At 45.0% G+C, this 27,797-nt stretch overlaps 1 protein-coding gene and 1 long non-coding RNA gene across 2 annotated transcripts; one reads left to right on the forward strand and one right to left on the reverse strand.

Moving 5' to 3' along the window:
- Positions 1–2,006: 2,006 nt before the first annotated feature.
- On the forward strand, positions 2,007–27,482 carry LOC118379431 (cytochrome c1-like). Its single transcript, XM_052502359.1, has 4 exons — positions 2,007–2,223; positions 10,698–10,801; positions 15,118–15,190; positions 24,000–27,482. The coding sequence occupies exons 1-4, from the start codon at positions 2,145–2,147 to the stop codon at positions 24,485–24,487; spliced, it is 744 nt and encodes a 247-aa protein (XP_052358319.1). The 5' UTR covers positions 2,007–2,144; the 3' UTR covers positions 24,488–27,482.
- LOC127919010 (uncharacterized) lies at positions 13,304–13,734 on the reverse strand. Its single transcript, XR_008101677.1, has 3 exons — positions 13,692–13,734; positions 13,564–13,628; positions 13,304–13,382 (listed from the first exon to the last, which is right to left on the reverse strand). It is a non-coding gene; the product is annotated as an uncharacterized LOC127919010 (long non-coding RNA).
- Positions 27,483–27,797: the final 315 nt, after the last annotated feature.

Here is a 27,797-nt window from a genome sequence, read left to right on the forward strand (position 1 = left end):
ATAGGGACATGGAGCCTGAGGGAAGGGAAGAGGAGGGACCCATTCTAATACTGTAGGCATCCTTCCTCTCTCCTTGATGATAGGGACATAGAGCCTGAGGGAAGGGAAGAGGAGGGACCAGTAGCAGCAGAAGTAGCAGCAGCACTGTAGCCTGGTCCCAGATCTGTTTGTGTGCTGTCTTGCCAACTCCTATGGTCATTGTCATGTAGGATTTGACAAGACAGTCAAACAGATCTGGGACCAGCAGATAATCATGCCCTGTTCTGTTCTAATACTGGTCAATAATCACTGACCTGTGGCTGGATAAGTGGAAGCTGGGTTTGGATTGCTTTGACTCTCACCAATCCATCCTTGTCAGATCAATGGGGACTCTGGGGAGGAGAGGAGGGGAAGGAGGAGGAGAGGGGGAGGAGGAGGAGAGGGGAATGGAAGGGGGAGAGGAAGTGAGGACAGTGGGACGAGAGGAGGGTAAGGGAGGAGAGTGGGAGGAGAGGGGGAGAAGGGAGGAAAGGATTCATGTTTTGAATCAAATTCACTCTGGAGTGTTTGTTCTGGATTTTGTCCCAAAATGGCACCCTATTCCCGATGGGCCCTGGTCAAATGTAGTGCACTAAATAGGGAAAAGGCTGCCATTTGGGACGCTACCTAGTCTCTGATGTATAGTGAACAAAATGTAGAGAGTTACAGTTCATATAAGGAAATCAGTCAATTGTGCACTCTATAGGGAATACCAAATGCCGCCCTGGTCAAAAGAAATGCACTCTATATGGAATACCAAATGCCACCCTATTCCCTATGGGTCCTGGTCAAAACTAGTGCACTAAATAGGGAAAAGGCTGACATTTGGGACGCTACCTAGTCTCTGATGTATAGTGAACAAAATGTATAAACACAACATGGAACAATTTCAAAGATTTTACTGAGTTACAGTTCATATAAGGAAATCAGTCAATTGAAATAAATAAATGAGGCCCTAATGTTTGGATTTCACACGACTAGGCAGGGGCGTAGCCATGGGTGGTTCTTGGAGGGAATAGGCCCACCCACTTGGCAGCCAGGCCCACCCTCTGGGGACCCAGGCTGCACCAATCAGAATTATTTTTTCCACCCCATGAAGGGCTTTACTACAGACAGAAATACTCCTAAAAATGTCAGGGATATTTTATTTCAGTTCGTGAAACATGGGACCAACACTTTACATGCTGCGTTGATATTTCTGACCAGTGTACATGTCCTTCCAAGCTGCAGGAGAGAGGCCCTTCTAATCCATTTATACATAGTAGTAGGGGGAATGAGATGCTCTGGGAATCCGACAGGCACTTTGACAGTGACAATGGCCATTAGACTGCGCATCGGTTAATATGGGCACTTTGACAGTGACAATGGACATTAGACTGCGCATCGGTTAATATGGGCACTTTGTTTTTGTTTGGAATTAATATTGTTCAGATGTAGCCTGTTTTATATATTATATTATATTATATAGTTATTATATGAAATTATTTTTTAATTTTTTTAATTTCACCTTTATTTAACCAGGTAGGCTAGTTGAGAATACGTTCTCATTTACAACTGCGACCTGGCCAAGATAAAGCATAGCAGTGTGAACAGACAACAACACAGAGTTACACATGGAGTAAACAATAAACAAGTCAATAACATAGTAGAAAAAAATCTACAAATAATACCAAATATGCATACAAAATATGCATACTGTACTTTGATAAAGATCCGCATGTATTTCTGCCATCTCCACAGTACAATTCCAGTTGAACAGGCTATCATTTATCCCTGAACGAGATCTGGTCTGTCATTCTCATTTATGCATAACAAAATCCACCGCAAACCCTCCGAAATATTTCACTGAAATCCGTATAGAACCTCTGGAACATGCTGTTCAAAATATTGATTTTGTTTATTCCCCAAAAACCACCTGTCATGTCAAGTCAACCTTTGACCTGTCGGGGATGACGTTTATAAAGAGGTGGGCGGGGGACGGCTCCGTTTGGTGAATTCTCTGCCTCCACTCAAACGAGCGCAGTCTGTAGTTGCGTGATCACAGCTGGTCTCTCCTCAGTCAGTCATCCAGCAAGCCTCCTGTACCACCACACGCACTGTACACTAGATCCTGGATTTGATCAGAAATGTTTTTCTGTAGATCGGCTTGGCAGAGACTGGGGCTCCTGGCACGAATGACAGTCGCCCCACCTTTATCCAGAAATGGTGAGTGGATTAGAAGTGGTCCAGTTTGATGGAGTATATTGTATTAGTTTGGGATATCTTTATATTAAGCGTTTGTTACATCCTATCTGACGCGTCACGCGTGCGTGATGTGGGGATTTACGCGAAGGTCAATGCAATTACAGTTGGTTTTAATGACCGTCTGTGTAAACAGTTGAGCTTGATTTTATACATTTGGATGGTTTGTCCAACATTGGGTGAATTTTGGATGCAAAGTTTCAGGATTTTTCAATCAATGCAGTTTCCTTCAAATTGCGCGACGTGTATGTACTTCATTCATTCCGGGATGATCCACTGCGCCATTCTTTACTGGTTTATTGAAAAACATTGCAAGAAAAGTTACATGTAATCATTTCAATCTTACATTATTGCTGAGCGCTTGTTGGGGCAGTACGCCCCCTTTTCCGTTGGGGAGGTGTGTCCATGTCCACAAAGATTAGAACATGCAGCTCTGCACATTTTAGTTATGAAACAGCGCATCCCCGTCAAAAAACCACTTAATCGGTGTTATGTAACATCCAAGCATCAAGCGCGTGTATTTATCTGATATATATCCCCTAAATCGTTGCGTTATGAAGGCTAAGTGGAGATGTCGTAGTCTATATGATGTCCTATGGATATTCTTTACGTGTGATGGTAGCGCGTGTATAGCATAGGGGTTGTGTGTGTGTGTGTGTGTGTGTGAGTGAATATAGTTATTTGGATTGGCCTATAGCAGCCCTACTTGAATTTGACCTGTCGAGTTCTGCAGAGTCGTCAAACTCTATAATCCAAATTGATCTTGATGTTGTATTCATTCTCTCCAGACTCATCAAAGCGTTTTGTCAGGGAGAGGGAAAATGTTATTGTTGAGTTAACAGCTTTGTGTGGGTTTGAGTCAAAGCAAGGAGAATAATGGATTTGCGTTGTATTTTTAGTGTCGCTACTTTCCCATGCACGAGCTTCATCGATAGACTGGTTCTAGTCTGGCTTCATTCCGGAACTAGAATCCCTGTTTGCTTTGTTGCATAAGGAATTTGCCCTGAGGGAGATCTGAACAGTGCTGGTTTAATTTCCTGTTTTATAAATGTTTGAGCCTCTCCAACGTCTCCGTGTTTTGACACTAGGATGTATATTTCCACCCTGATCTACAACTAGAAACATAGACATGCATTGTAACGGTAGCGTTATCCTCTGTGTATATTCTCCCTACAACTAGAAACATAGACATGCATTGTAACGGTAGCGTTATCCTCTGTGTATATTCTCCCTACAACTAGAAACATAGACATGCAACTAGAAACATAGAAACATAGACATGCATTGTAACAGTAGCGTTATTGTAATCCCCCTGATCTACAACTAGAAACATAGACATGCATTGTAACAGTAGCGTTATCCTCTGTGTATATCCCCCTGATCTACAACTAGAAACATAGACATGCATTGTAACAGTAGCGTTATCCTCTGTGTATATCCCCCCTGATCTACAACTAGAAACATAGACATGCATTGTAACAGTAGCGTTATCCTCTGTGTATATCCCCCCTGATCTACAACTAGAAACATAGACATGCATTGTAACAGTAGCTTTATCCTCTGTGTATATTCTCCCTACAACTAGAAACATAGACATGCATTGTAACAGTAGCGTTATCCTCTGTGTATATCCCCCCTGATCTACAACTAGAAACATAGACATGCATTGTAACAGTAGCGTTATCCTCTGTGTATATCCACCCTGATCTACAGCTAGAAACATAGACATGCATTGTAACAGTAGCTTTATCCTCTGTGTATATTCTCCCTACAACTAGAAACATAGACATGCATTTGTAGCTTTACATATCCACCCTGATCTACAGCTAGAAACATAGCATGCATTTATCCTCTGTGTATTCTCCCTACAACTAGAAACATAGACATGCTAACAGTAGCGTTATCCTCTGTGTATATCCACCCTGATCTACAACTAGAAACATAGACATGCATTGTAACAGTAGCGTTATCCTCTGTGTATATCCCCCTGATCTACAACTAGAAACATAGACATGCATTGTAACAGTAGCGTTATCCTCTGTGTATATCCCCCTGATCTACAACTAGAAACATAGACATGCATTGTAACAGTAGCGTTATCCTCTGTGTATATCCCCCTGATCTACAACTAGAAACATAGACATGCATTGTAACAGTAGCGTTATCCTCTGTGTATATCCCCCCTGATCTACAACTAGAAACATAGACATGCATTGTAACAGTAGCGTTATCCTCTGTGTATATCCCCCCTGATCTACAACTAGAAACATAGACATGCATTGTAACAGTAGCTTTATCCTCTGTGTATATCCCCCTGATCTACAACTAGAAACATAGACATGCATTGTAACAGTAGCTTTATCCTCTGTGTATATCCCCCCTGATCTACAACTAGAAACATAGACATGCATTGTAACAGTAGCGTTATCCTCTGTGTATATTTCCCCCCTGATCTACAACTAGAAACATAGACATGCATTGTAACAGTAGCGTTATCCTCTGTGTATATCCCCCCTGATCTACAACTAGAAACATAGACATGCATTGTAACAGTAGCGTTATCCTCTGTGTATTCCCCCTGATCTACAACTAGAAACATAGACATGCATTGTAACAGTAGCGTTATCCTCTGTGTATATCCCCCTGATCTACAACTAGAAACATAGACATGCATTGTAACAGTAGCGTTATCCTTTATCCCCCTCTGTGAAACATATATTATCCCCCTGATCTACACTAGAAACTAGAAACATAGATCCTCATGCATTGAAACATAGACATGCATTGTAGCTTTATCCTCTGTGTATATCCCCCCTGATCTACAGCTAGAAACATAGACATGCATTGTAACAGTAGCTTTATTCTCTGTGTATATTTCCCCCTGATCTACAGCTAGAAACATAGACATGCATTGTAACAGTAGCTTTATTCTCTGTGTATATTTCCCCCCTGATCTACAGCTAGAAACATAGACATGCATTGTAACAGTAGCTTTATCCTCTGTGTATATTTCCCCCCTGATCTACAACTAGAAACATAGACATGCATTGTAACAGTAGCGTTATCCTCTGTGTATATCCCCCCTGATCTACAACTAGAAACATAGACATGCATTGTAACAGTAGCGTTATCCTCTGTGTATATCCACCCTGATCTACAACTAGAAACATAGACATGCATTGTAACAGTAGCTTTATCCTCTGTGTATTTCACCCTGCTCTGCATTATATGTAGCTGACTAATGACGTATTGATCACTAGTCAGTAATGTCCATGTCAGGGCAGATGGGCCTCATGGTTAGGCTTTGGGCCTCATGGTTAGGCTTTGGGCCTCATGGTTAGGCTTTGGGCCTCATGGTTAGGCTTTGGGCCTCATGGTTAGGCTTTGGGCCTCATGGTTAGGCTTTGGGCCTCATGGTTAGGCTTTGGGCCTACATAGGGGCGGGCATTTCTTCATGCATGTATAGTCCTGTGTGTGTCACTGGTGTGAATGGTCTCTATTCAGCTGGAAGGAATCGGTGGCTTGGTTGTGGGGGTGGGGGGGGGTTCAATGCTATTGTGCTATGATTGGCTGTCAGGGAGGAAACTGGGATCACGCGTGTCTGTGACACGTCTGACCTCTAGCTCAGCTTAACTGATTAGTGCCCAGCTACCTGTATAAATAACTGGGCCTTCACAGGTACAGACAGGAGGCCACTTGCTGTGTGTGTCATGGGATTAGAGAGAGCAGCAGAGTAGCTCTGGGTCAACCAGGATCAATGTCTGGTAACCACTGATGGCTGTGTTTTTAGAGGAATGTTTTACTGGCAATGACTGTTGTGATTTGTCTTGTCCTACCTTAGTTGAATGTATTGACTGTGTGTGTGTCTGGACCAGAGTCTGCTAAATGGCCTCTATGTAAAAGGTGGTGTATTTTTTAAATATTTTTTATTTAACCTTTATTTATTAACTAGGCAAGTCAGTTAAAAACAAATTCTTATTTTCAATGACAGCCTAGGAACAGTGGGTTAACTGCCTTGTTCAGGGTCAGAACATCAGATTTTTACCTTGTCAGCTCAGATTCAAACTAGCAACCTTCTGGTTACTGGCCCAACACTCTTACCACTAGGCTACCACTAGGCTACCTGCCTGTGGTTCTGTTGACCTCTATCAGGGGGGGTAGATGAGGAGTCAGCATGGTAGGGTACATGTGGTTCTGTTGACCTCTATCAGGGGGTGTAGATGAGGAGTCAGCATGGTAGGGCACATGTGGGTTCTGTTGACCTCTATCAGGGGGTGTAGATGAGGAGTCAGCATGGTAGGGTACATGTGGGTTCTGTTGACCTCTATCAGGGGGGGTAGATGAAGAGTCAGCATGGTAGGGTACATGTGGGTTCTGTTGACCTCTATCAGGGGAGGGGTAGATGTGTTCTCTGCAGAGCTGCAGGATGAAATGTGATACTCTTTACATGGAGGGGAGAGTGGTTGTGGGGGTGGAGAGCTCCCTTCTGTATATTGATTCCTTACTGCGGCCTGCTGGGCTGCTCAACAAACACACACTCAACCAGACACAGGTGCGCACACACACTCTCTCAACCAGAGACAGGTGAACACACACACTCTCAACCAGAGACAGGTGAACACACAGATGAGGAGTCAACCAGACAGGGGGTGATGACAGTCACATGGTAGGGAACATGTTGTTCACACACCTCTATCAGGGGGGTAGAGGAGTCACATGGTAGGGTACATGTGGACACTCACCCAGAGACGGATGTGGAAACACACACACACATGGTACACATGTGGTTCACACACACACACACACACACACACACACACACACACACACATGTGGGTTCACACACACACACACACACACACACACAGACACAGGATGAAACACACACACACACACACACAGACCTCAGGAGCACACACCACAGAGGCACTACTTATAGAAAGTGTCTATTGTTTTTCCCCTGTAGGCGCCCCTCTGCCAGACCTTTGCATTCTGGGACACATGTTGAACTTTGAACCTAGTCCCCTGTACACCACCACGGTACAGTGATATTCCTGGTGTTTTCTCCTCAGGGCTGAATGTATACATTCGTCTATAGAAGGTCTTTACTCTCTAATGGACTAACATGCAGAACTAGACAGCAAAACACGGACACGATTTCCTGTGTAGTTGACTGGTTGTGTCGTGTGGCTGTGTCGTTCCTATGGTGTGTATGTGATTGACTGGTTGTGCACACACCACAGAGGCACTGGCTTATAGAAAGTGTCTATGGTGTGTATTGATTGACTGGTTGTGTGCGCCCCTCTGCCAGACCTTTGCATTCTGGGACACATGTTGATTGACTGGTCCCCTGTGTGTACAGTGATGGCTGGTGTTTTTCCTCATGGCTGAATGTATGTGATTGACTGGTCCTTTGTCTAATGGCAGAACTAGACAGCAAAACACGGACCGATTTGTGTGTGATTGACTGGTTGTGTGTCGTGTGGCTGTGTCGTTCCTATGGTGTGTATGTGATTGACTGGTTGTGTGTCGTGTGGCTGTGTCGTTCCTATGGTGTGTATGTGATTGACTGGTCGTGTGTCGTGTGGCTGTGTCGTTTCTATGGTGTTTGTGTATGTGATTGACTGGTTGTGTGTATGTGTTCTGTGTGTGATTTTTAGGGAGTGTTTGGGTGACGGTGTAGCAGAGGAGAGGATCTTTGGTCCAGGAAGGACGAGGTTTTATTTATGTCTGCGTTCTAAATGCACCACCATTGCCAGTGTTGATAGGATCAGGCTATTTAGCCTGAGGAGAGCCAATCCAGTCAACCCTGGCAGTCTGTTTACTGAAGACTAGGCTCCTGCTCTCCACCCAGCCCTACAGGCCATGTGGACCCACACAACAACAATAACAACAACCACAACCCATTATGGAGATTTATGGTCTTATCTCAAATCTCTATGGCTGCATTTGGGTCTTTCTTTAGTGTTGTTAATATGATGGTTCTGTGAAGATGATTCAGTGTCCTACAGTCTGACAGTAATATTACATCAGCTCTAACCACTAGGCAGGGTAGCCTAGTGGTTAGAGTTTAGAGGTGGCAGGGTAGCCTAGTGGTTAGAGTGTAGAGGTGGCAGGGTAGCCTAGTGGTTAGAGTGTAGAGGTGGCAGGGTAGCCTAGTGGTTAGAGTGTAGAGGTGGCAGGGTAGCCTAGTGGTTAGAGTGTAGAGGTGGCAGGGTAGCCTAGTGGTTAGAGTGTAGAGGTGGCAGGGTAGCCTAGTGGTTAGAGTGTAGAGGTGGCAGGGTAGCCTAGTGGTTAGAGTGTAGAGGTGGCAGGGTAGCCTAGTGGTTAGAGTGTAGAGGTGGCAGGGTAGCCTAGTGGTTAGAGTGTAGAGGTGGCAGGGTAGCCTAGTGGTTAGAGTGTAGAGGTGGCAGGGTAGCCTAGTGGTTAGAGTGTAGAGGTGGCAGGGTAGCCTAGTGGTTAGAGCGTTGGGCTAGTAACCGGAAGGTTGCAAGTTAAAATCCCTGAGCTGACAAGGTACAAATCTGTCGTTCTGCCCCTGAACAGGCAGTTAACCCACTGTTCCCAGGCCGTCATTGAAAATAAGACTTTGTTCTTAACTGACTTGCCTAGTTAAATAAAGGTAAATAAAAAATAAATGCTATTGGCAAAGATTCAAATGGCGTTAGCCCAACTGAAATGTGTTTAGATGGGGAGGGGTTTAGAAAACAGGAAATGTTTCTTGGGGGTTGTCCAATCAAACACAGTATCAGGCATAAAACAAGGACTCGAATAGATCTGTGTTCAAACACTATTTGAAATCTTTCAAATACCTTTTCAGCTTTTGCTCTCGGCTTTCAGAGCGCCAGGTGGGTAGGGTTGGTCCGTCTATTGGTCAATTAATCCAGGCTCAATCAACAACAGAAACTACTTGAAATTATTTCAAATATTATTTCAACCCAGGTCTGGACTAGGATGGACAGGGATTGGTTGGCTAGTCGCGTTTTAGCTTGTTAGGATGGTCTGGGATTGGTTGGCTAGTCGCGTTTTAGCTTGGTAGGATGGACTGGGATTGGTTGGCTAGTTGTGTTTAGCTTGGTATGGTGGACTGAGATTGGTTGCTTAGTTGTGTTTAGCTTGGTAGGATGGACTGGGATTGGTTGGCTCGTCGTGTTTTAGCTTGGTAGGATGGACTGGGATTGGTTGGCTAGTTGTGTTTTAGCTTGGTAGGATGGACTGAGAAGTTGGCTAGTCGCGTTTAGCTTGGTAGGATGGACTGGGATAGGTTGGCTAGTTGCGTTTAGCTTGGTAGGATGGACTGGGATAGGTTGGCTAGTTGCGTTTAGCTTGGTAGGATGGACTGGGATAGGTTGGCTAGTTGCGTTTAGCTTGGTAGGATGGACTGGGATAGGTTGGCTAGTTGCGTTTAGCTTGGTAGGATGGACTGGGATAGGTTGGCTAGTTGCGTTTAGCTTGGTAGGATGGACTGGGATAGGTTGGCTAGTTGCGTTTAGCTTGGTAGGATGGACTGGGATAGGTTGGCTAGTCGTGTTTAGCTTGTGTTCAGCTTGTTTAGCTCTGTCCAATGCAAAACTAGCATTTTCCTTACTGTCTGAGTAGATTAACAAAAAGTGTACATCAAGCTTTTTATTCATATATTTACATGCTTTATAGTTTGTATATATGTAGATCTCCCTCTGTATCTACAGTACCTGTCAAATGTTTGGACACTGACTCATTCAAGAGTTTTTCTTTATTTCTATTTTCTACATTGTATAATAATGAAGACATCAAAACGATGAAATAACACGCATGGAATCATGTAGTAACCAAAAAAGTGTTAATCAAATCTGAATATATATTTTAGATTGCTCAAAGTAGTCACCCTTTGCGTTGATCATAGCTTTGCACACTCTTGGCATTCTCTCAACCAGCTTCACCTGGAATACTTTTCCAACAGTCTTGAAGGAGTTCTCATATATACTGAGCACTTGTTGGCTGCTTTTCCTTCACTCTGCGGTCCAACTCATCCCAAACCATCACAATTGGGTTGAGGTCGGGTGATTGTGGAGGCAAGGTCATTTGATGCAGCACTCCATCACTCTCCTTCTTGGTCAAATAGCCCTTATGCAGCCTGGAGGTGTGTTGGGTCTTTGTCCTGTTGAAAAACAAACGATAGTCCCATTAAGCGCCAACCAGATGGGATGGTGTATCGCTGGTTAAGTGTGCCTTGAAATCTAAATAAATCTGTGTCACCAGCAAATCCCCATCACACCTCCTCCATGCTTTATGGTGATGGCTGCTACTTTGAAGAATCTTTCACAGACAGGAACCTTGACCATTTTTGGTAAACTGGTAAACCGCCTTTTTTGAGATCTTCATTATCTACAGTCTTTGGTAGCTCTCTCTTCTGGTCCGTCCCCTAACAATGTCCCCCTCTCCACTGGGTCTCCTCACAGTGGTTCCAGTGCGGCAGATGTCCGTCGGGATCCCCGGTGGCTCTGCCACCAACGTGGCGTACGCTGTTCTGTGTGGAGGAGGCCTCACTGCCGCTGTGGTCTACGTAAGTACTGATTCAAGATCGGTTGTGTGTTTGTACCTAAGTTTAAAGGATAAGGCCTGGGCAGTACATGCTGATCCTAGATCAGATTTGTGCCTGACGGGCACCATCTAATCAGAACCGTATTCTACTATTTGTGTATCACAATAGACATTGATCTTAGGTCTGTTTTTTTTTGTTTCCTCCCATAATGGTTAAGGTGATCTGGAGAGCAAACACTGATCTGAAGTCTGTGCTTGAAGGTTAACTTGAACTAAGCATGCTATATAGTTTAATTTCAAGCATATTGACATTAAGTATAGATTTTTCCTGACTCTTCCCAGATCAGTTTTCCACACTATAATCCAATGCATAAACGTTAGGACACCTGACCCAAGGTCAGTGGTTTGATTAGGGAACAGACCCCAGGCCAGTGGTTTGGTTAGGGAACAATGCATAAACATTAGGACACCTGACTCCAGGTCAGTGGTTTGGTTAGGGAACAGACCCCAGGTCAGTGGTTTGGTTAGGGAACAATGCATAAACATTAGGACACCTGACTCCAGGTCAGTGGTTTGGTTAGGGAACAGACCCCAGGTCAGTGGTTTGGTTAGGGAACAATCCCAGATCAGTGGTTTGGTTAGGGAACAGATCCCAGGTCAGTGGTTTGGTTAGGGAACAGACCCCCAGGCCAGTGGTTTGGTTAGGGAACAGACCCCAGGTCAGTGGTTTGGTTAGGGAACAGATCCCAGATCAGTGGTTTGGTTAGGGAACAGATCCCAGGTCAGTGGTTTGGTTAGGGAACAGATCCCAGGTCAGTGGTTTGGTTAGGAAACAGACCCCAGGTCAGTGGTTTGGTTAGGGGAACAGACCCCCCAGTGGTTTCAGTGGTCAGTGGTTTGGTTAGGGAACAGACCCCAGGTCAGTGGTTTGGTTAGGGAACAGATCCCAGGTCAGTGGTTTGGTTAGGGAACAGATCCCAGGTCAGTGGTTTGGTTAGGGAACAGATCCCAGGTCAGTGGTTTGGTTAGGGAACAGACCCCAGGCCAGTGGTTTGGTTAGGGAACAGACCCCAGGCCAGTGGTTTGGTTAGGAAACAGACCCCAGGCCAGTGGTTTGGTTAGGGAACAGACCCCAGGCCAGTGGTTTGGTTAGGGAACAGATCCCAGGTCAGTGGTTTGGTTAGGGAACAGATCCCAGGTCAGTGGTTTGGTTAGGGAACAGACCCCAGGTCAGTGGTTTGGTTAGGGAACAGATCCCAGGTCAGTGGTTTGGTTAGGGAACAGATCCCAGGTCAGTGGTTTGGTTAGGGAACAGATCCCAGGTCAGTGGTTTGGTTAGGGAACAGATCCCAGGTCAGTGGTTTGGTTAGGGAACAGATCCCAGGTCAGTGGTTTGGTTAGGGAACAGACCCCAGGTCAGTGGTTTGGTTAGGGAACAGACCCCAGGTCAGTGGTTTGGTTAGGGAACAGACCCCAGGTCAGTGGTTTGGTTAGGGAACAGACTCCCAGGTTTCAATGGTTTGGTTTATTAGGGAACAGACCCCAGGTCAGTGGTTTGGTTGGGAACAGACCCCAGGTCAGTGGTTTGGTTAGGGAACAGGATCCCTGGTGAATGGAGAGGTTTATTAATAAAGTTTGGAAAACCCCAGGCCAGTGGTTTCTGGAATATAATACCAGGCCAGTTTTGGTTCCGGACTAAAGTGGTTTACGGTTGCTTGTGTTTATGAAACTTGACCCTTGACCTGTTGAGGAACAGGTTCCCCAGGCCAGTGTGAATGTTTGGTTATGGGAACTTGACCCTTGACCTGTTGAGAACAGGTTCCTCTGGTGAATGGAGAGGTTAACAGACCCCAGGTCAGTGGTTTATTAGGAACTTGACCCTTGACCTGTTTGTAATGAGAGGAACATGCTAGGTCTGGTTTGTAATTGAATGGAGGTGATGAGTGGTTTATTGGGGGGATATAAAAAGTTTGTAATTGCCAGTGGTTTGAAAAACTGGGGGAATGCAGGTCAGTGGTTTGGTAATATGACCTCCCCTTGTAATTGTAATGATGAGAGGTTAGCATGTCCTTTGATATAAAAGGCTAACCAGACCCTTGTAATTGTAATGATCAGTTAGCATGTCCTGGGGGTATGATATAAAATGCTAACCTCCCTTGTAATTGTAATGATGAGAGGTTAGCATGTCCTGGGGTATCAGGATAAAAATGCTAACCTCCTCTGTAATTGTAATGATGAGAGGTTAGCATGTCCTGGGGTGTATGATATATAAAATGCTAACCTCCCCTTGTAATTGTTGATGACAGGTTCCTCTGTGAATGGAGATATGATTTAAAATGTAATGATGTAAGAGAGAGGTTAGCATGTCCTGGGGGTATGTAAAAATGATGAAAACTGAAAATGATGCTAATGGTGTCCTGGGGGTATGATATGTATTGTAATGATGAGAGGTAGCATGTCCTGGGGGTATGATATAAAATGCTCTCCCCTGTATTGTAATGGTATGATGTCCTGGGGGTATGATATAAAATTGCTAACCTCCCTCTGTAATTGTAATGATGAGAGGTTAGCATGTCCTGGGGGGTATGATATAAAATGCTAACCTGATAATTGTAATGACAAAGGTTAGCATACCTGGGGGTATGATATAAAATGCCTCCCCTGTAATTGTAATGATGAGAGGTTAGCATGTCCTGGGGGGTATGATATAAAATGCTAACCTCCCCTTGTAATTGTAATGATGAGAGGTTAGCATGTCCTGGGGGTATGATATAAAATGCTAACCTCCCCTTGTAATTGTAATGATGAGAGGTTAGCATGTCCTGGGGGGTATGATATAAAATGCTAACCTCCCTTGTAATTGTAATGATGAGAGGTTAGCATGTCCTGGGGGTATGATATAAAATGCTAACCTCCCCTTGTAATTGTAATGATGAGAGGTTAGCATGTCCTGGGGGGTATGATATAAAATGCTAACCTCCCTTGTAATTGTAATGATGAGAGGTTAGCATGTCCTGGGGGGTATGATATAAAATGCTAACCTCCCCTTGTAATTGTAATGATGAGAGGTTAGCATGTCCTGGGGGGTATGATATAAAATGCTAACCTCCCTTGTAATTGTAATGATGAGAGGTTAGCATGTCCTGGGGGGTATGATATAAAATGCTAACCTCCCTCTGTAATTGTAATGATGAGAGGTTAGCATGTCCTGGGGGGTATGATATAAAATGCTAACCTCCCTCTGTAATTGTAATGATGAGAGGTTAGCATGTCCTGGGGGTATGATATAAAATGCTAACCTCCCCTTGTAATTGTAATGATGAGAGGTTAGCATGTCCTGGGGGGTATGATATAAAATGCTAACCTCCCTCTGTAATTGTAATGATGAGAGGTTAGCATGTCCTGGGGGGTATGATATAAAATGCTAACCTCCCCTTGTAATTGTAATGATGAGAGGTTAGCATGTCCTGGGGGGTATGATATAAAATGCTAACCTCCCCCTGTAATTGTAATGATGAGAGGTTAGCATGTATGATATTGGTGTGTGACTTTCTCACTCATCATTATTCAGGATTGTCTGTAATCATGGTAGCATCCACATCACTTTATCATATTTTATTCTTATTTATAATGACTCTAAAATGACACATTGTTTACCATTTTACCATTTATTATTTCTATATAAAATAATCTGGAACAAGCAAAACAAAGCGGTATAGTCAAAAGCTTAACCTCCCTGGTGCTCTGAATACGGGACCAAATACTACACTTTGGACTACTTAACACTCATACAAGTGAAATTCTCCCAAAACTGTTAGTCCCCCCCATTTTAGGGGACCATGTACAAAAAGTTTTGTAATTTCTAAACGGTTCACCAGGTATGGATGAAAATACCCTCCAATTGAAAGCTGACAGTCTGCATTTGAACCTCTAGTCATTTGCATTAAAGTGCAGGCGTACAGAGCCAAAAGCCACTTCTGGAGCTCACTGTATAGCCTTGTGGTAACTGTTGTCATGGAGAATCCTTACCGCAGCAGTGGTGCATTTAAAGACCGTTATAAAATGGCTACCTCCCTAGAACTAGTTGTAATGATGAGAGCGTTAGCATGTCCTGGGGTACCTGATATAACAGGCTAACCTCCACTCTGTGAAAATAAGAATACTTGCCTGGTTAAATAAAGGTAAAAAAAAAAAAAAAAAAATTAAAAGTGCTGAGGGAAGAGAGGATTCAGCTTCTCAACTTAGATCAAGGCAGCCATTTTGAAATGCAGCTAGATTCACTTTCTGTGTTCTTTTAATGTGGCGTGTCCCTCCAACCTCTCTGTCTGTTTCATTCAGGCTTACAAGACAGTGAATGGTGACAGTGAGCGGTACAATGACCGACTCGCCGAGATGAACTTGAGGCCCAAGGGTGAGTTCTCAGTAGCCTACTGTCTGCACTGCCTCACACTCCATTGATCCACACTCTTGACATTCTACCAATAGACATGAACTATAGAATTTAGAACCATAGAATGTAGAATCTGAGGGGAGTTCTAGAATTTGTACTCTCAGTCTTCCAGAATTCCTCATCATAGTGGACAAGAATGGCCAGAGTTCTAGTGTCAGTTGGAGAAGGAATGTCTCATCAGAACGTTGCAACCATGACAATGTTTTTGTCCACACTAAGCCTAGCCAAATGTTTTCTTTTGGCATGGACCCTGTTTTGGCGCTGCCACCGACATGCCAGCATGGTGGATGATCACTCTGAATGTGATTAATCTAGACTGTCAGGGCTGATTTCTGTCAGTGATTAATTGACCTGTCTGGGTTCCTGGGCCCTGTGCCCAGATCGCCTGATTGGTCTGTTGGGCTAAGCTCCTTGGTTCACATGGTGTCGCTGGCAGCTCTGATTGGTTCATGTAGTTTTAGAGTCTAGTTTTCTATTCCTACCTACATTCACCCATCCTTAGTACACTAGTGGCCATACAGTGTATAGACAAACCCTAAATCTATAGATAGACAACGGATGTCATTTTTTATTTTTGTGTTACAGGCAGGCAGAGGGGAGTTCATTTTGGACATCTTTTAGCGTGCCTGTGAGAAATGTATGCTTGAATGCTTTAGCAGATCCTGTCTCTCCGGGCTGTGCTGATGGGAATAGAGTGCCATTTGAGACAGTGCTCTAACCTACCTGGCATGAAACATCTTGTACTTCCTGTCAGAACAAAGCGTAAGCAATGTCCGTTTCATGTGTTTGTTATGCGGCCATTTTGTAAAATGCTAACCGTTTTGTGGTGGGGGCCCCATTTTGTAATGACTGAGTTTCAGGTTTGCATGGTGGCTGGGGGCGGCCATTTTAAAACCAACTGCCGTTTCATGTGTTTGTGGTGATGGGGCGCCATTTTGTAGGCTTTGCTATTCGATCACATCAACATTAAATGAAATTCTACACTTCCCCTGACACACCTGGCACTGGTAGCCAGTTTGTCATTGCTGACAAACTTTCAATAACTAACTTGGATTTCTACACATATTCAAACCTCTCCCCTTTTAAACATTCTAAACTCTCCTTTACCTGTTTCCAAAATAGCTCCAATAAGCTGGGCACACTTGAAAAGAAAAGGGTAATGTTGAGCTTCTCCTGAACTTGTTCAGGGAACAATGCATTAACACGCGATCCAAACATCAGATGTTCTTACCGTGTGTCCTTTATTGTAATGATGAGGTTAGCATGTCCTGTGGTTTTAGTCTGATATATCGTTGACTCTGCACACATCTGTACACTGTTCAGACTAAGCCATGGAACTCCTTCATTCCCTTCATCTCGACCTGTTGGTCCTTTTCTCTAGTCTGTAGTAGGTTGACTCTGCACACATCTCCACACTGTTCAGACTAAGCCATGGGAACTCCTTCATTCCCTTCATCTCGACCTGTTGGTCCTTTTCTCTAGTCTGTAGTATCGTTGACTCTGCACACATCTCCACACTGTTCAGACTGGGGGAACTCCTTCATTCCCTTCATCTCGACCTGTTGGTCCTTTTCTCTAGTCTGTAGTATCGTTGACTCTGCACACATCTCCACACTGTTCAGACTAAGCCATGGGAACTCCTTCATTCCCTTCATCTCAACCTGTTGGTCCTTTTAAGTCTGTAGTATCGTTGACTCTGCACACATCTCCACACTGTTCAGACTAAGCCATGGGAACTAACCATTCCCTTCATCTGTAACCTGTTGGTCCTTTTCTCTAGTCTGTAGTATAGTTGACTCTGCACACATCTCCACACTGTTCAGACTAAGCCATGGGAACTCCTTCATTCCCTTCATCTGACCTGTTGGTCCTTTTCTCTAGTCTGTAGTATCGTTGACTCTGCACACATCTCCACACTGTTCAGACTAAGCCATGAGGGAACTCCTTCATTCCTTCATCTCAACCTGTTGGTCCTTTTCTCTAGTCTGTAGTATCGTTGACTCTGCACACATCTCCACACTGTTCAGACTAAGCCATGGTAGAACTCCTTCATTCCCTTCATCTCGACCTGTTGGTCCTTTTCTCTAGTCTGTAGTATCGTTGACTCTGCACACATCTCCACACTGTTCAGACTAAGCCATTGGGAACTCCTTTCATCTCGACCTGTTGGTCCTTTTCTCTAGTAAAGTATCGTTGACTCTGCACACATCTCCACACTGTTCAGACTAAGCCATGGGAACTCCTTCATTCCCTTCATCTCGACCTGTTGGTCCTTTTCTCTAGTGGGACCAAATACTACACTTTATACGTTGACTCTGCACACATCTCCACACTGTTCAGACTAAGCCATGGGAACTCCTTCATTCCCTTCATCTCGACCTGTTGGTCCTTTTCTCTAGTCTGTAGTATCGTTGACTCTGCACACATCTCCACACTGTTCAGACTAAGCCATGGGAACTCCTTCATTCCCTTCATCTCGACCTGTTGGTCCATTTTCTCTAGTCATTCGTTGACTCTGCACACATCTCCACACTGTTCAGACTAAGCCATGGGAACTCCTTCATTCCCTTCATCTCGACCTGTTGGTCCTTTTCTCTAGTCTGTAGTCATCGTTGACTCTGCACACATCTCCACACTGGTGACTAAGCCATGGGAACTCCTTCATTCCCTTCATCTCGACCTGTTGGTCCTTTTCTCTAGTCTGTAGGTATCGTTGACTCTATTTATCTCCACACTGTTCAGACTAAGCCATGAACTTTCATTCCCTTCATTCGACCTGTTGGTCCTTTTCTCTAGTCTTAGTATCGTTGACTCTGCACTGTTCAGATTTTGGAATCCTTCATTCCCTTCATCTCGACCTGTTGGTCCTTTTCTCTAGTCTGTAGTTCGTTGACTCTGCACACATCTCCACACTGTTCAGACTAAGCCATGGGAACTCCTTCATTCCCTTCATCGAGGTCCTTTTCACTTTCTGTGTTGACTCTGCACACATCTACACTGTTCAGACTAAGCCAGGGAACTTGATTCCCCAAGGGTTTCTCTAGTAGTATCTGACTCTGCACACATCTCCACACTGTTGACTAAGCCATGGGAACTCCTTCATTTCATCTCACCTGTTGGTCCTTTTCTCTAGTCTGTAGTCATCGTTCTCTGCACCTACTGTTCAGACTGCCATGGGAACTCCTCCATTTTCATCTCACCTGTTGGTCCTTTTCTCTAGTCATTCGTTGACAAGAATCTCCACACTGTTCTAGTAAGCCAGTTTGGGAACCCTTCATTCCCTTGTAGAATCTGACCTGTTGGTCCTTTTCTCAGTAATGTAGTATCCACGTTGACTCTGCCACATCTCCACACTGTTCAGACTAAGCCATGGGAATCATTCCCTTCATCTCAACCTGTTGGTCCTTTTCTCTAGTCTTTTCATCTTTCATGACTATGTTTCTGTCCACACTCCAACTGTTCCTAAGCCAAATGTTTTCTTTTGGCATGGACCTGTTGGTCCTTTTCTCTAGTCTGTGTATCCTGCACACATCTCCACACTGTTCAGTGGCCATGAATCACTTGATCTCAACCTGTTGGTCCTTTTCTCTAGACTGTCAGGGCTGACTCTTTCTGTCAGTGATTAATTGACCTGTCTGGGTTCCTGGGCCCTGTGCCCTGTTTCATCAATTGGTCTCTGTCTGTTATCCTTGACTTCACATCTCCACACTGTTCAGACTAAGCCTGGGATTCATTCCTTCATGTAGTTTTGGTCCTTTTCTCTAGTCTTAGTTAGTAGTATCGTTGACTCTGCACACATCTCCACACTGTTAGACAAACCCTAAGATAAGGGGCCCTTGGGCAACTTTGTTCCCTTCATATCGACCTGTTGGTCCATCAGTCATTAAATGAGACTCTGCACACATCTCCACACTTCCCCTGACTCCACACCTGGCATCTGGAGCTGTTTGTCTTTTCTCTAGTAACAAACTTTGACTCTAACATCTCCACACTTTCAGACATAAGCCATTGGACTCCTTACCCCTTTTAAACCTGTTTCTTTTCTCTCCTTTACCTGACTCTGCAACATCTCCAATCAGCTGGGAACTCCTTCAATCGACCTGTTGGTCCTTTTCTCTAATGTTGAGCTCTGCACACATCTCCACACTGTTCAGACTAAGCCAGGGAACTCCTTCATTCCCTTCATCTCGACCTGTTGGTCCTTTTCTCAGTCTGTAGTATCGTTGACTCTGCACACATCTCCACACTGTTCTAAGTGGGAACTCCTTCATTCCCTTCATCTCGACCTGTTGGTCCTTTTTTAGTCTGTAGTATCGTTGACTCTGCACACATCTCCACACTGTTCAGACTAAGCCATTGGGAACTCCTTCATTCCCTTCATCTCGACCTGTTGGTCCTTTTCTCTAGTCTGTAGTATCGTTGACTCTGCACACATCTCCACACTGTTCAGACTAAGCCATGGGAACTCCTCCATTCCCTTAATCTCGACCTGTTGGTCCTTTTCTCTAGTCTGTAGTATCGTTGACTCTGCACACATCTCCACACTGTTCAGACTAAGCCATTGGGAACTCCTCCATTCCCTTAATCTCGACCTGTTGGTCCTTTTCTCTAGTCTGTAGTATCGTTGACTCTGCACACATCTCCACACTGTTCAGACTAAGCCATGGGAACTCCTTCATTCCCTTCATCTCAACCTGTTGGTCCTTTTCTCTAGTCTGTAGTATCGTTGACTCTGCACACATCTCCACACTGTTCAGACTAAGCCATGGGAACTCCTCCATTCCCTTAATCTCGACCTGTTGGTCCTTTTCTCTAGTCTGTAGTATCGTTGACTCTGCACACATCTCCACACTGTTCAGACTAAGCCATGGGAACTCCTTCATTCCCTTCATCTCGACCTGTTGGTCCTTTTCTCTAGTCTGTAGTATCGTTGACTCTGCACACATCTCCACACTGTTCAGACTAAGCCATGGGAACTCCTTCATTCCCTTCATCTCGACCTGTTGGTCCTTTTCTCTAGTCTGTAGTATCGTTGACTCTGCACACATCTCCACACTGTTCAGACTAAGCCATGGGAACTCCTTCGTTCCTTCATCTCGACCTGTTGGTCCTTTTCTCTAGTCTGTAGTATCGTTGACTCTGCACACATCTCCACACTGTTCAGACTAAGCCATGGGAACTCCTTCATTCCCTTCATCTCGACCTGTTGGTCCTTTTCTCTAGTCTGTAGTATCGTTGACTCTGCACACATCTCCACACTGTTCAGACTAAGCCATGGGAACTCCTTCATTCCCTTCATCTCGACCTGTTGGTCCTTTTCTCTAGTCTGTAGTATCGTTGACTCTGCACACATCTCCACACTGTTCAGACTAAGCCATTGGGAACTCCTTCATTCCCTTCATCTCGACCTGTTGGTCCTTTTCTCTAGTCTGTAGTATCGTTGACTCTGCACACATCTCCACACTGTTCAGACTAAGCCATGGGAACTCCTTCATTCCCTTCATCTCGACCTGTTGGTCCTTTTCTCTAGTCTGTAGTATCGTTGACTCTGCACACATCTCCACACTGTTCAGACTAAGCCATGGGAACTCCTTCATATCGACCTGTTGGTCCTTTTCTCTAGTCTGTAGTATCGTAGACTCTGCACACATCTCCACACTGTTCAGACTAAGCCATTGGGAACTCCTTCATTCCCTTCATATCGACCTGTTGGTCCTTTTCTCTTTTCCTCATTTGCATATCTTTTGGTGTATTCCAAAAAAGCTTGTTATTTGTTTCCTGTCCTGCCTGCATGTTATGTTTGGATGTTTGCTCGTTGCTTAGTCTGTCACAGCTCTATCGCCCAAAGTACCTGACCCCAAGTTTCCTCGTCTTCTTAATTATACCGTTTAAAACCAGTTGAGGCTACTGCTGTCATTCCTGGCTAATCAGTTGAGATCTTATCCTTGTTCGTGTACTTGGGTATACTTCTACAACATAATGTGGCCGGACCTTTTAACTAGTCAGGGGCCAGTTTAAATACCAATACAGACCACTGACTGGCTAATCAATTGATATTATACTTGTTACCAATTATAATGGTTTGTTTATAAAAAAACAGCTGTTTACAGTTAACCTTGACCTTAACCCTGCTCCAGGTGTTTCTTCTGGCTGGGAGTGTGTCCCAAGAGGCACCCTATTTAGTGCACTACATTTCACCAGGGCCCATAGGGCTCTGGTCAAATGTAGTGCACTATGTAGGGAAATGGGGTGCATCTTGGGATTGTTGCTGTGTCCGATAAGGTTACTCGCCGTCAAAGAAATCCTGGCTTCCTCCTTCTGTCCTTGTTCACTCCATTTCTTGCCTCCCCCTGTTAATCATTAAGGCCCTTGGGCCAGAGATCTGTATATCAGGTCTCCACCCGAACGATGGGAGGTGTTGTTCCAATGGCGTGAAGGCAGGCGTCGAGCTTCGGCCCAAAACAAGCCATAGAAACCCATTGGACTTACTTTGGACAGATTTTGGCAAGAGTGACTCTGACAATCCTTAAGTTGACACCTAATGAGCTGCAGCTCACCTCTGTGGCATTAACAAGCTGTCAAATCCCCATCCTAGATTCCCCTATTCCTCGCCGCTCTCATTGGAGGAAAGGATCCGAGGTCTTTGCCCCTTTGACCTCCCTCCAATGACCTTTGAGGGCTTGTAATTGAAGAGTAGGGATTTGATGTTTTTTTCAAAGCCATAGGGGTCCTTTGCAGCTGAGCAGGTGTCACCAGGTGTCAGGTGTCAGGTGTCGCCAGGTGTCAGGTGTCAGGTGTCACCAGGTGTCAGGTGTCACCAGGTGTCAGGTGTCAGGTGTCAGGTGTCGCCAGGTGTCAGGTGTCACCAGGTGTCAGGTGTCACCAGGTGTCAGGTGTCAGGTGTCAGGTGTCACCAGGTGTCAGGTGTCACCAGGTGTCACCAGGTGTCAGGTGTCACCAGGTGTCAGGTGTCACCAGGTGTCACTCAGGTGTCAGGTGTCACCAGGTGTCAGGTGTCACCAGGTGTCAGGTGTCACCAGGTGTCAGGTGTCACCAGGTGTCATCCCAGGTGTCAGGTGTCACCAGGTGTCAGGTGTCACCAGGTGTCAGGTGTCACCAGGTGTCAGGTGTCAGGTGTCACCAGGTGTCAGGTGTCACCAGGTGTCAGGTGTCACCAGGTGTCAGGTGTCACCAGGTGTCAGGTGTCACCAGGTGTCAGGTGTCACCAGGTGTCAGGTGTCACCAGGTGTCAGGTGTCAGGTGTCACCAGGTGTCAGGTGTCACCAGGTGTCACCAGGTGTCAGGTGTCACCAGGTGTCACCAGGTGTCAGGTGTCACCAGGTGTCACCAGGTGTCAGGTGTCACCAGGTGTCACCAGGTGTCAGGTGTCACCAGGTGTCAGGTTTCACCAGGTGTCAGGTGTCACCAGGTGTCAGGTTTCACCAGGTGTCAGGTGTCACCAGGTGTTACCAGGTGTCAGGTTTCACCAGGTGTCAGGTGTCACCAGGTTTCACCAGGTGTCAGGTGTCACCAGGTGTCACCAGGTGTCAGGTTTCACCAGGTGTCAGGTGTCGCCAGCCTGGTCGGAGCCCTAAACAACGAATGTGGCTCACCTTTTTTGTTTCAGCCAGCTTCATTTCTATGCCAGTGAATCCTTCAGAACGAACTTATCCTGAATGAAGTGTTAAAGCTTAGAGTTGAGGACCCTTCCAATTAGATTTCCTCCCTCTGAGTGGATCATCTCTTTATTCTCCATATTCGAGGGAGACGACTGACTCTCAATATTATATTAATCAACTGTTCTCGTGTTAAAAATTGCAATCAAATACATATGATTAAAAAAAAACATTTAGTGACTGGATGCATTTGAACCTTCACATGCGGTTAAACTTTCCTAATACAGTTATTTTTATCATGGGACTGGGAGGGAAAGGGCCTCAGAACACTGAAGAAACAATGTGTTAGACTGTACTTCTAATAGTCCATTCCACACCATGGTCTCCGCACCATGGTCTCCGCACCATGGTCTCCGCACCAAACATGAAAATGTGGCACTCTGGCACATGGATTGATGTTTTAGAATGACGGGTTCGGTGTTCGGCGGGTTCGGGGTACGACGGGTTCGGGGTTCGACTAGTTATGTAGTTACCAGCCTGGCTTGAGCAGGCTCAAGGAAGTGACAGGTGCACAATCAATGTCTACTTAATGGGAAAAGCCTGAGCTGGAATGTGAAGCTACCTGAAGCTAGCTCATTTCAGAAAAGCCTGAGCTGGATTGTGAAGCTACCTGAAGCTAGCTCATTTCAGAAAAGCCTGAGCTGGAATGTGAAGCTACCTGAAGCTAGCTCATTTCAGAAAAGCCTGAGCTGGAATGTGAAGCTACCTGAAGCTAGCTCATTTCAGAAAAGCCTGAGCTTGGAATGTGAAGCTACCTGAAGCTAGCTCACTTCAGAAAAGCCTGAGTATATCTAGCTACGTTTGTAGTATACACCTCAGGGGTTTCCGGAGGGTTCAAAGGTCAAATTGCGTCACACATTAAAAGGTAGTTAACTGCTTAGCAGAGGACTAATAACTGAAAGCAGTTTAAACTTAATTTAGTATCCTTTTGTTCCTGATCAGGATACTTTCTACACAGGGACCAGACCACATGGTACAATTTAGAATATCTCTTTAGGGGATCGATGTTAGAATTGGACAAAACCCTGTAGGGAGGGATAAGACCGTGTCCTCATCTTTCTCTCTATTCCACTTCTCTCTCTCGCTCCTTCCAGAAGCAGCACCAGCAGCAGAGGAAGCAGCACCAGCAGCAGATGAAGCAGCAGATGAAGCAGCACCAGCAGCAGAGGAAGTAGAATCCCCAGAAGAACCGGCACCAGTAGAAGCAGAGGTGTTCGCCGAGGTGGTCGCTGAGACTGCCGCAGTCGAGGAGGCGCCTGCAGCAGCAGAGGAAGTCCTGGAAGAGGTCGCAGCCAAATCCGTCGCTGTCCTAGAGGCGGTTGCAGAGGTTGCTGTGGAACCAGAGGTCGTTGCAGTTGAGGAGGCGCCCGCAGTGGAAGTTGCCGTGGTTACGGAAGAAGCTCCACCGGAGGCTGACGCAGAGGCCGTCATCGAGGACGTCGCAGATGCGGCTCCTGGCGTCGTGGAAGAGGTCGTTGCCGTGGAGGCCGCCGGTGAGGAAGTAGTGGCCGAAGTAGTGGCCGAGACGGCTCCCACCGCCCCTGAGGCAGAAGCAGCGCCTGCCGCCGAGGTGGCAGCATGAGGGGTCAAAGGTCAACCTAGAGGGGTGTGTTTAGCTGTGGTGTGTCCCTCTTACTACTACCCCCTTCCTCTTACTACTACCCCCCCCCAACCCTACACCTGACCCCCCCCCCTCCCTCTCACTGGCCCCCTCTATACCCTATTCCCTATGTAGTGCACTACATGGTTTAAAGTAGCACCCTACGTACGGATTAGGGTACCGTTCTGGATCACAGCCCCCTATCTACTAGCACATGTTACAATAGGAAGCAGGAGGTGGACTATGTTCTGTTGAAGAACACTTTAGTTAAGTATGATGTCATGGTAACGGGGACAGCTGTCTCTTCTCCTTTCTGACTCCTTTACACCACAGCTAAATACATAGGCGTTTCAGGTTTTAAAATCATTCCCGCTCTATTTGTCAAGCAATATGGTCCTATTTATCAGTGGGGACAGGAGTGTTTTTTTTTTTCTGGTCGGATCATGGTTGTTGGGGAAAACTCCTGGCTCTGTTTTTCTGAGGAGTTCCTAGGTGTTAAAGGGGAAGTAAAGGGAGATATTGGATTCATGATGGTACATGTTGTCCTGACCCACAAACCTATGTGCATCTGAAATGGCACCCTATTCCCTATATAGGGCCCATAGGCTCTGGTCAAAAGTAGTACATTGTCACTATATAGGGAATAGGTTGCCTTTCTTGGACACTTCTAATGTAAAGTTTTCCCAAGTGGCCCTTAGAATTCAGGACAGAAAATGGAAACTTCTTTTCCTTCACTTTTGTCTGAATGACTTTGTCCCTTAAGATTCCAGATGGATGGCGGAGTTCTACATAATGTCAGTCTGCCGTCTTTGTTAAAGTTTCCACTCCAACATGCTCCAAATTCAGATTGAAAGGAAGGTCATGTTATGAACCTCGAGACGATAAGCACTTCAAGCAGGTTAAATGGTTATTATACCAGTCAGAGAAGCATTTTAATTGCTTTGTGAACTGCATCTTATTGTGAAATGTGACCAAAAAACTGCTAGCTCCTTCCTCCTCCCTGCTCTCTCCTCCTCCTCCTCTGAGTGCTGCTCACACCTCTCCCTAGGATAAGCTCTAGAAGGATTAGTCGGTGATGTCATAAAGCTCCGTGTTCCAGTGCCCAAATGGAACTCCCAGTGATTGGAACTTTGGGGATCAGTTGGGTCTGTGTCCTCACTGACTTCTTTATGACATCATTTCTGTCTGATCCTTCTTATCACGTCCTAGACACTGTGTCAGGGAGAAGTCTGCCCCCACCAAGCACAGATAAGGGATCACTTCCCCCCCCTGCCCCCAATGCTGAGCAAATAGGGCTGCAACCAGTGGTTCCGGAAGTGGATTCTCAACCCTCAAAACCCGTAGTGGTATCAAATATTAGCAATATTACTGTGCAACGTAGATGTTCTATTTTCACCCTGAGATTGCGAAACAATTTCTTATTGTTGATGTAGTGCCCATCGGTTATGAATGTTTAAATCACGTTTGTATTGTCAGTCTGTTTCAAAGAGCACCAAAGCCTCCACTCACCATGGAGCCTCGCGGTCTGTATTGTCCAATCACAGAGCAGATACAAGTCACGTGATCTGTTAGCACCACATGATGTGGCGTCGAACAGATCACGTGACTTGGATCTGCTCTGTGGTTGGAAGATCCTACAGCTATCGCCTATCGCGTACCATCATGTGTTCGCTAACAAACCACATGACTTGTATTCTGCTCTGTGATTGGATGACACAGCCCCCCCCGCTACACTTTTATTAAAAAAACAAACATTTTAAAGCCATTTCTAATCTTTTCAATTATTGGTTCATCCAGGAGATTTGTGTAGCTATTCATCATTTGAAACCGCGATAAGCAGCATGTATTATAAACAAGTGTTTATACAAAGGATTTGTGGCCCTGTCAGTTCCTATGAACCGTAACTGTGGGAAGAGGGGCGCAGCCCGTTGCAGCCCTAGGAAGTGTTAGAAGCGGGGTCTTGGATAAGTGCTTGGTGGGAAGTGACAACCACTAAAATGCACCTTTTTTAAAATGTTAAATACCTTGTTGTTTACAGAACCTTAAACCTTTACCTTCAACTTCAAACCTCACGTAACAAACTGTAGTAGTGCATTTCTCCTTTACCTGCCTTACCTCCTAGTGGAACGTTTTATCTAGAGGAGTCCACTACTAGTTTAATTAACCAACACTGCATTGTAACCACGGTGACTGACACACAAACCAGCCAGGACTTACATGATGTCATGGAGCTGTCCAGGACGATGCTCCCAGGCTGCATCCCACATTTCACTTGCCCTCCTACACACACACTACACATCACTTGATCATGCACACACTAACTACACATTTCATTGAATTATTTTACCTTTATTTAACTAGGCAAGTCAGTTAAGAACAAATTCTTATTTGCGATGACGGCCTAACCCGGCCAAACCCGCCCCTAACCCGGCCAAACCCGCCCCTAACCCGGCCAAACCCGCCCCTAACCCAGACGATGCCGGGCCCTATTGTGCGCTACGTTTCACGAGAGAACTATGTTTGTGGCCTATGGGCCCTGGTTTAAAACTAGTGCATTTTATAGGGATCCAGTTGTGATGCAGACACACATTCTACTAATACTGTCACACTGTTTTTTTTTTTCTTTTTCTTCAGCCAACCAATCATTCACCACCACCATCTGTCAAAAAGTCAAAGCTTTGTTTTGTTCATTTAGTTTATTTGCGTCGATGCTGTTACGAGTCAGTCTTTTTATTTCCTAACTGTGAAAGGTAAACATTAAGGGAACATTTTTATAATAAACCCAACGATCTCACTTCAACACTACTGTTCTATTCATCTCCAACTCATCGACATTGGAAATGTTGTTCTGTCTGGAGATGGTCGCCATGGGCCAACTAATAATGCACCCTGACAACTTTAAGGAAATGTTTTCTAAAGTATCAGTGAAGAAGAGATTCAGGAAGCTGAAGTCCTTCAATAAAGACGTTGTCAGTTACTTCTATTGCGTCCATGTCTTCTATTGTCTTACCCTCACGTGTGTAATAAACACTGCGTTTTGTCTAACGTTTTTATCCAAATAGAAATGACCATTTCAGATTTTACAATTTTTTTTTTTTTTTTTTACAAAACATTTGCATATTAGGTCAGAATTCCTGAACAGAACAAATGATTAAACAGTTTTCCAGGAAAAAATGTTTTAAAATCAATATCGAAGCCTCACCTACACACTGGAAAGGTGGAGAGAATTTTCAATCCCAATGATAATAACTGACAATCAATAGCTCTGACCAATCACTGCGATCTGTAAGAC

Source organism: Oncorhynchus keta, unplaced genomic scaffold, assembly GCF_023373465.1.
Source record: "Oncorhynchus keta strain PuntledgeMale-10-30-2019 unplaced genomic scaffold, Oket_V2 Un_contig_15525_pilon_pilon, whole genome shotgun sequence".
NCBI lineage: Eukaryota > Metazoa > Chordata > Actinopteri > Salmoniformes > Salmonidae > Oncorhynchus > Oncorhynchus keta.

Excerpts from the sequence above, each read along its gene's own strand:
- LOC118379431 (XM_052502359.1), top strand. The coding sequence starts at position 2,145 with ATGTTTTTCTGTAGATCGGCTTGGCAGAGACTGGGGCTCCTGGCACGA. Across the intron at positions 2,224-10,697 it reads CCCACCTTTATCCAGAAATG|TGGTTCCAGTGCGGCAGATG; the intron begins GTGAGTGGATTA and ends GTCTCCTCACAG. Across the intron at positions 10,802-15,117 it reads TCACTGCCGCTGTGGTCTAC|GCTTACAAGACAGTGAATGG; the intron begins GTAAGTACTGAT and ends TGTTTCATTCAG.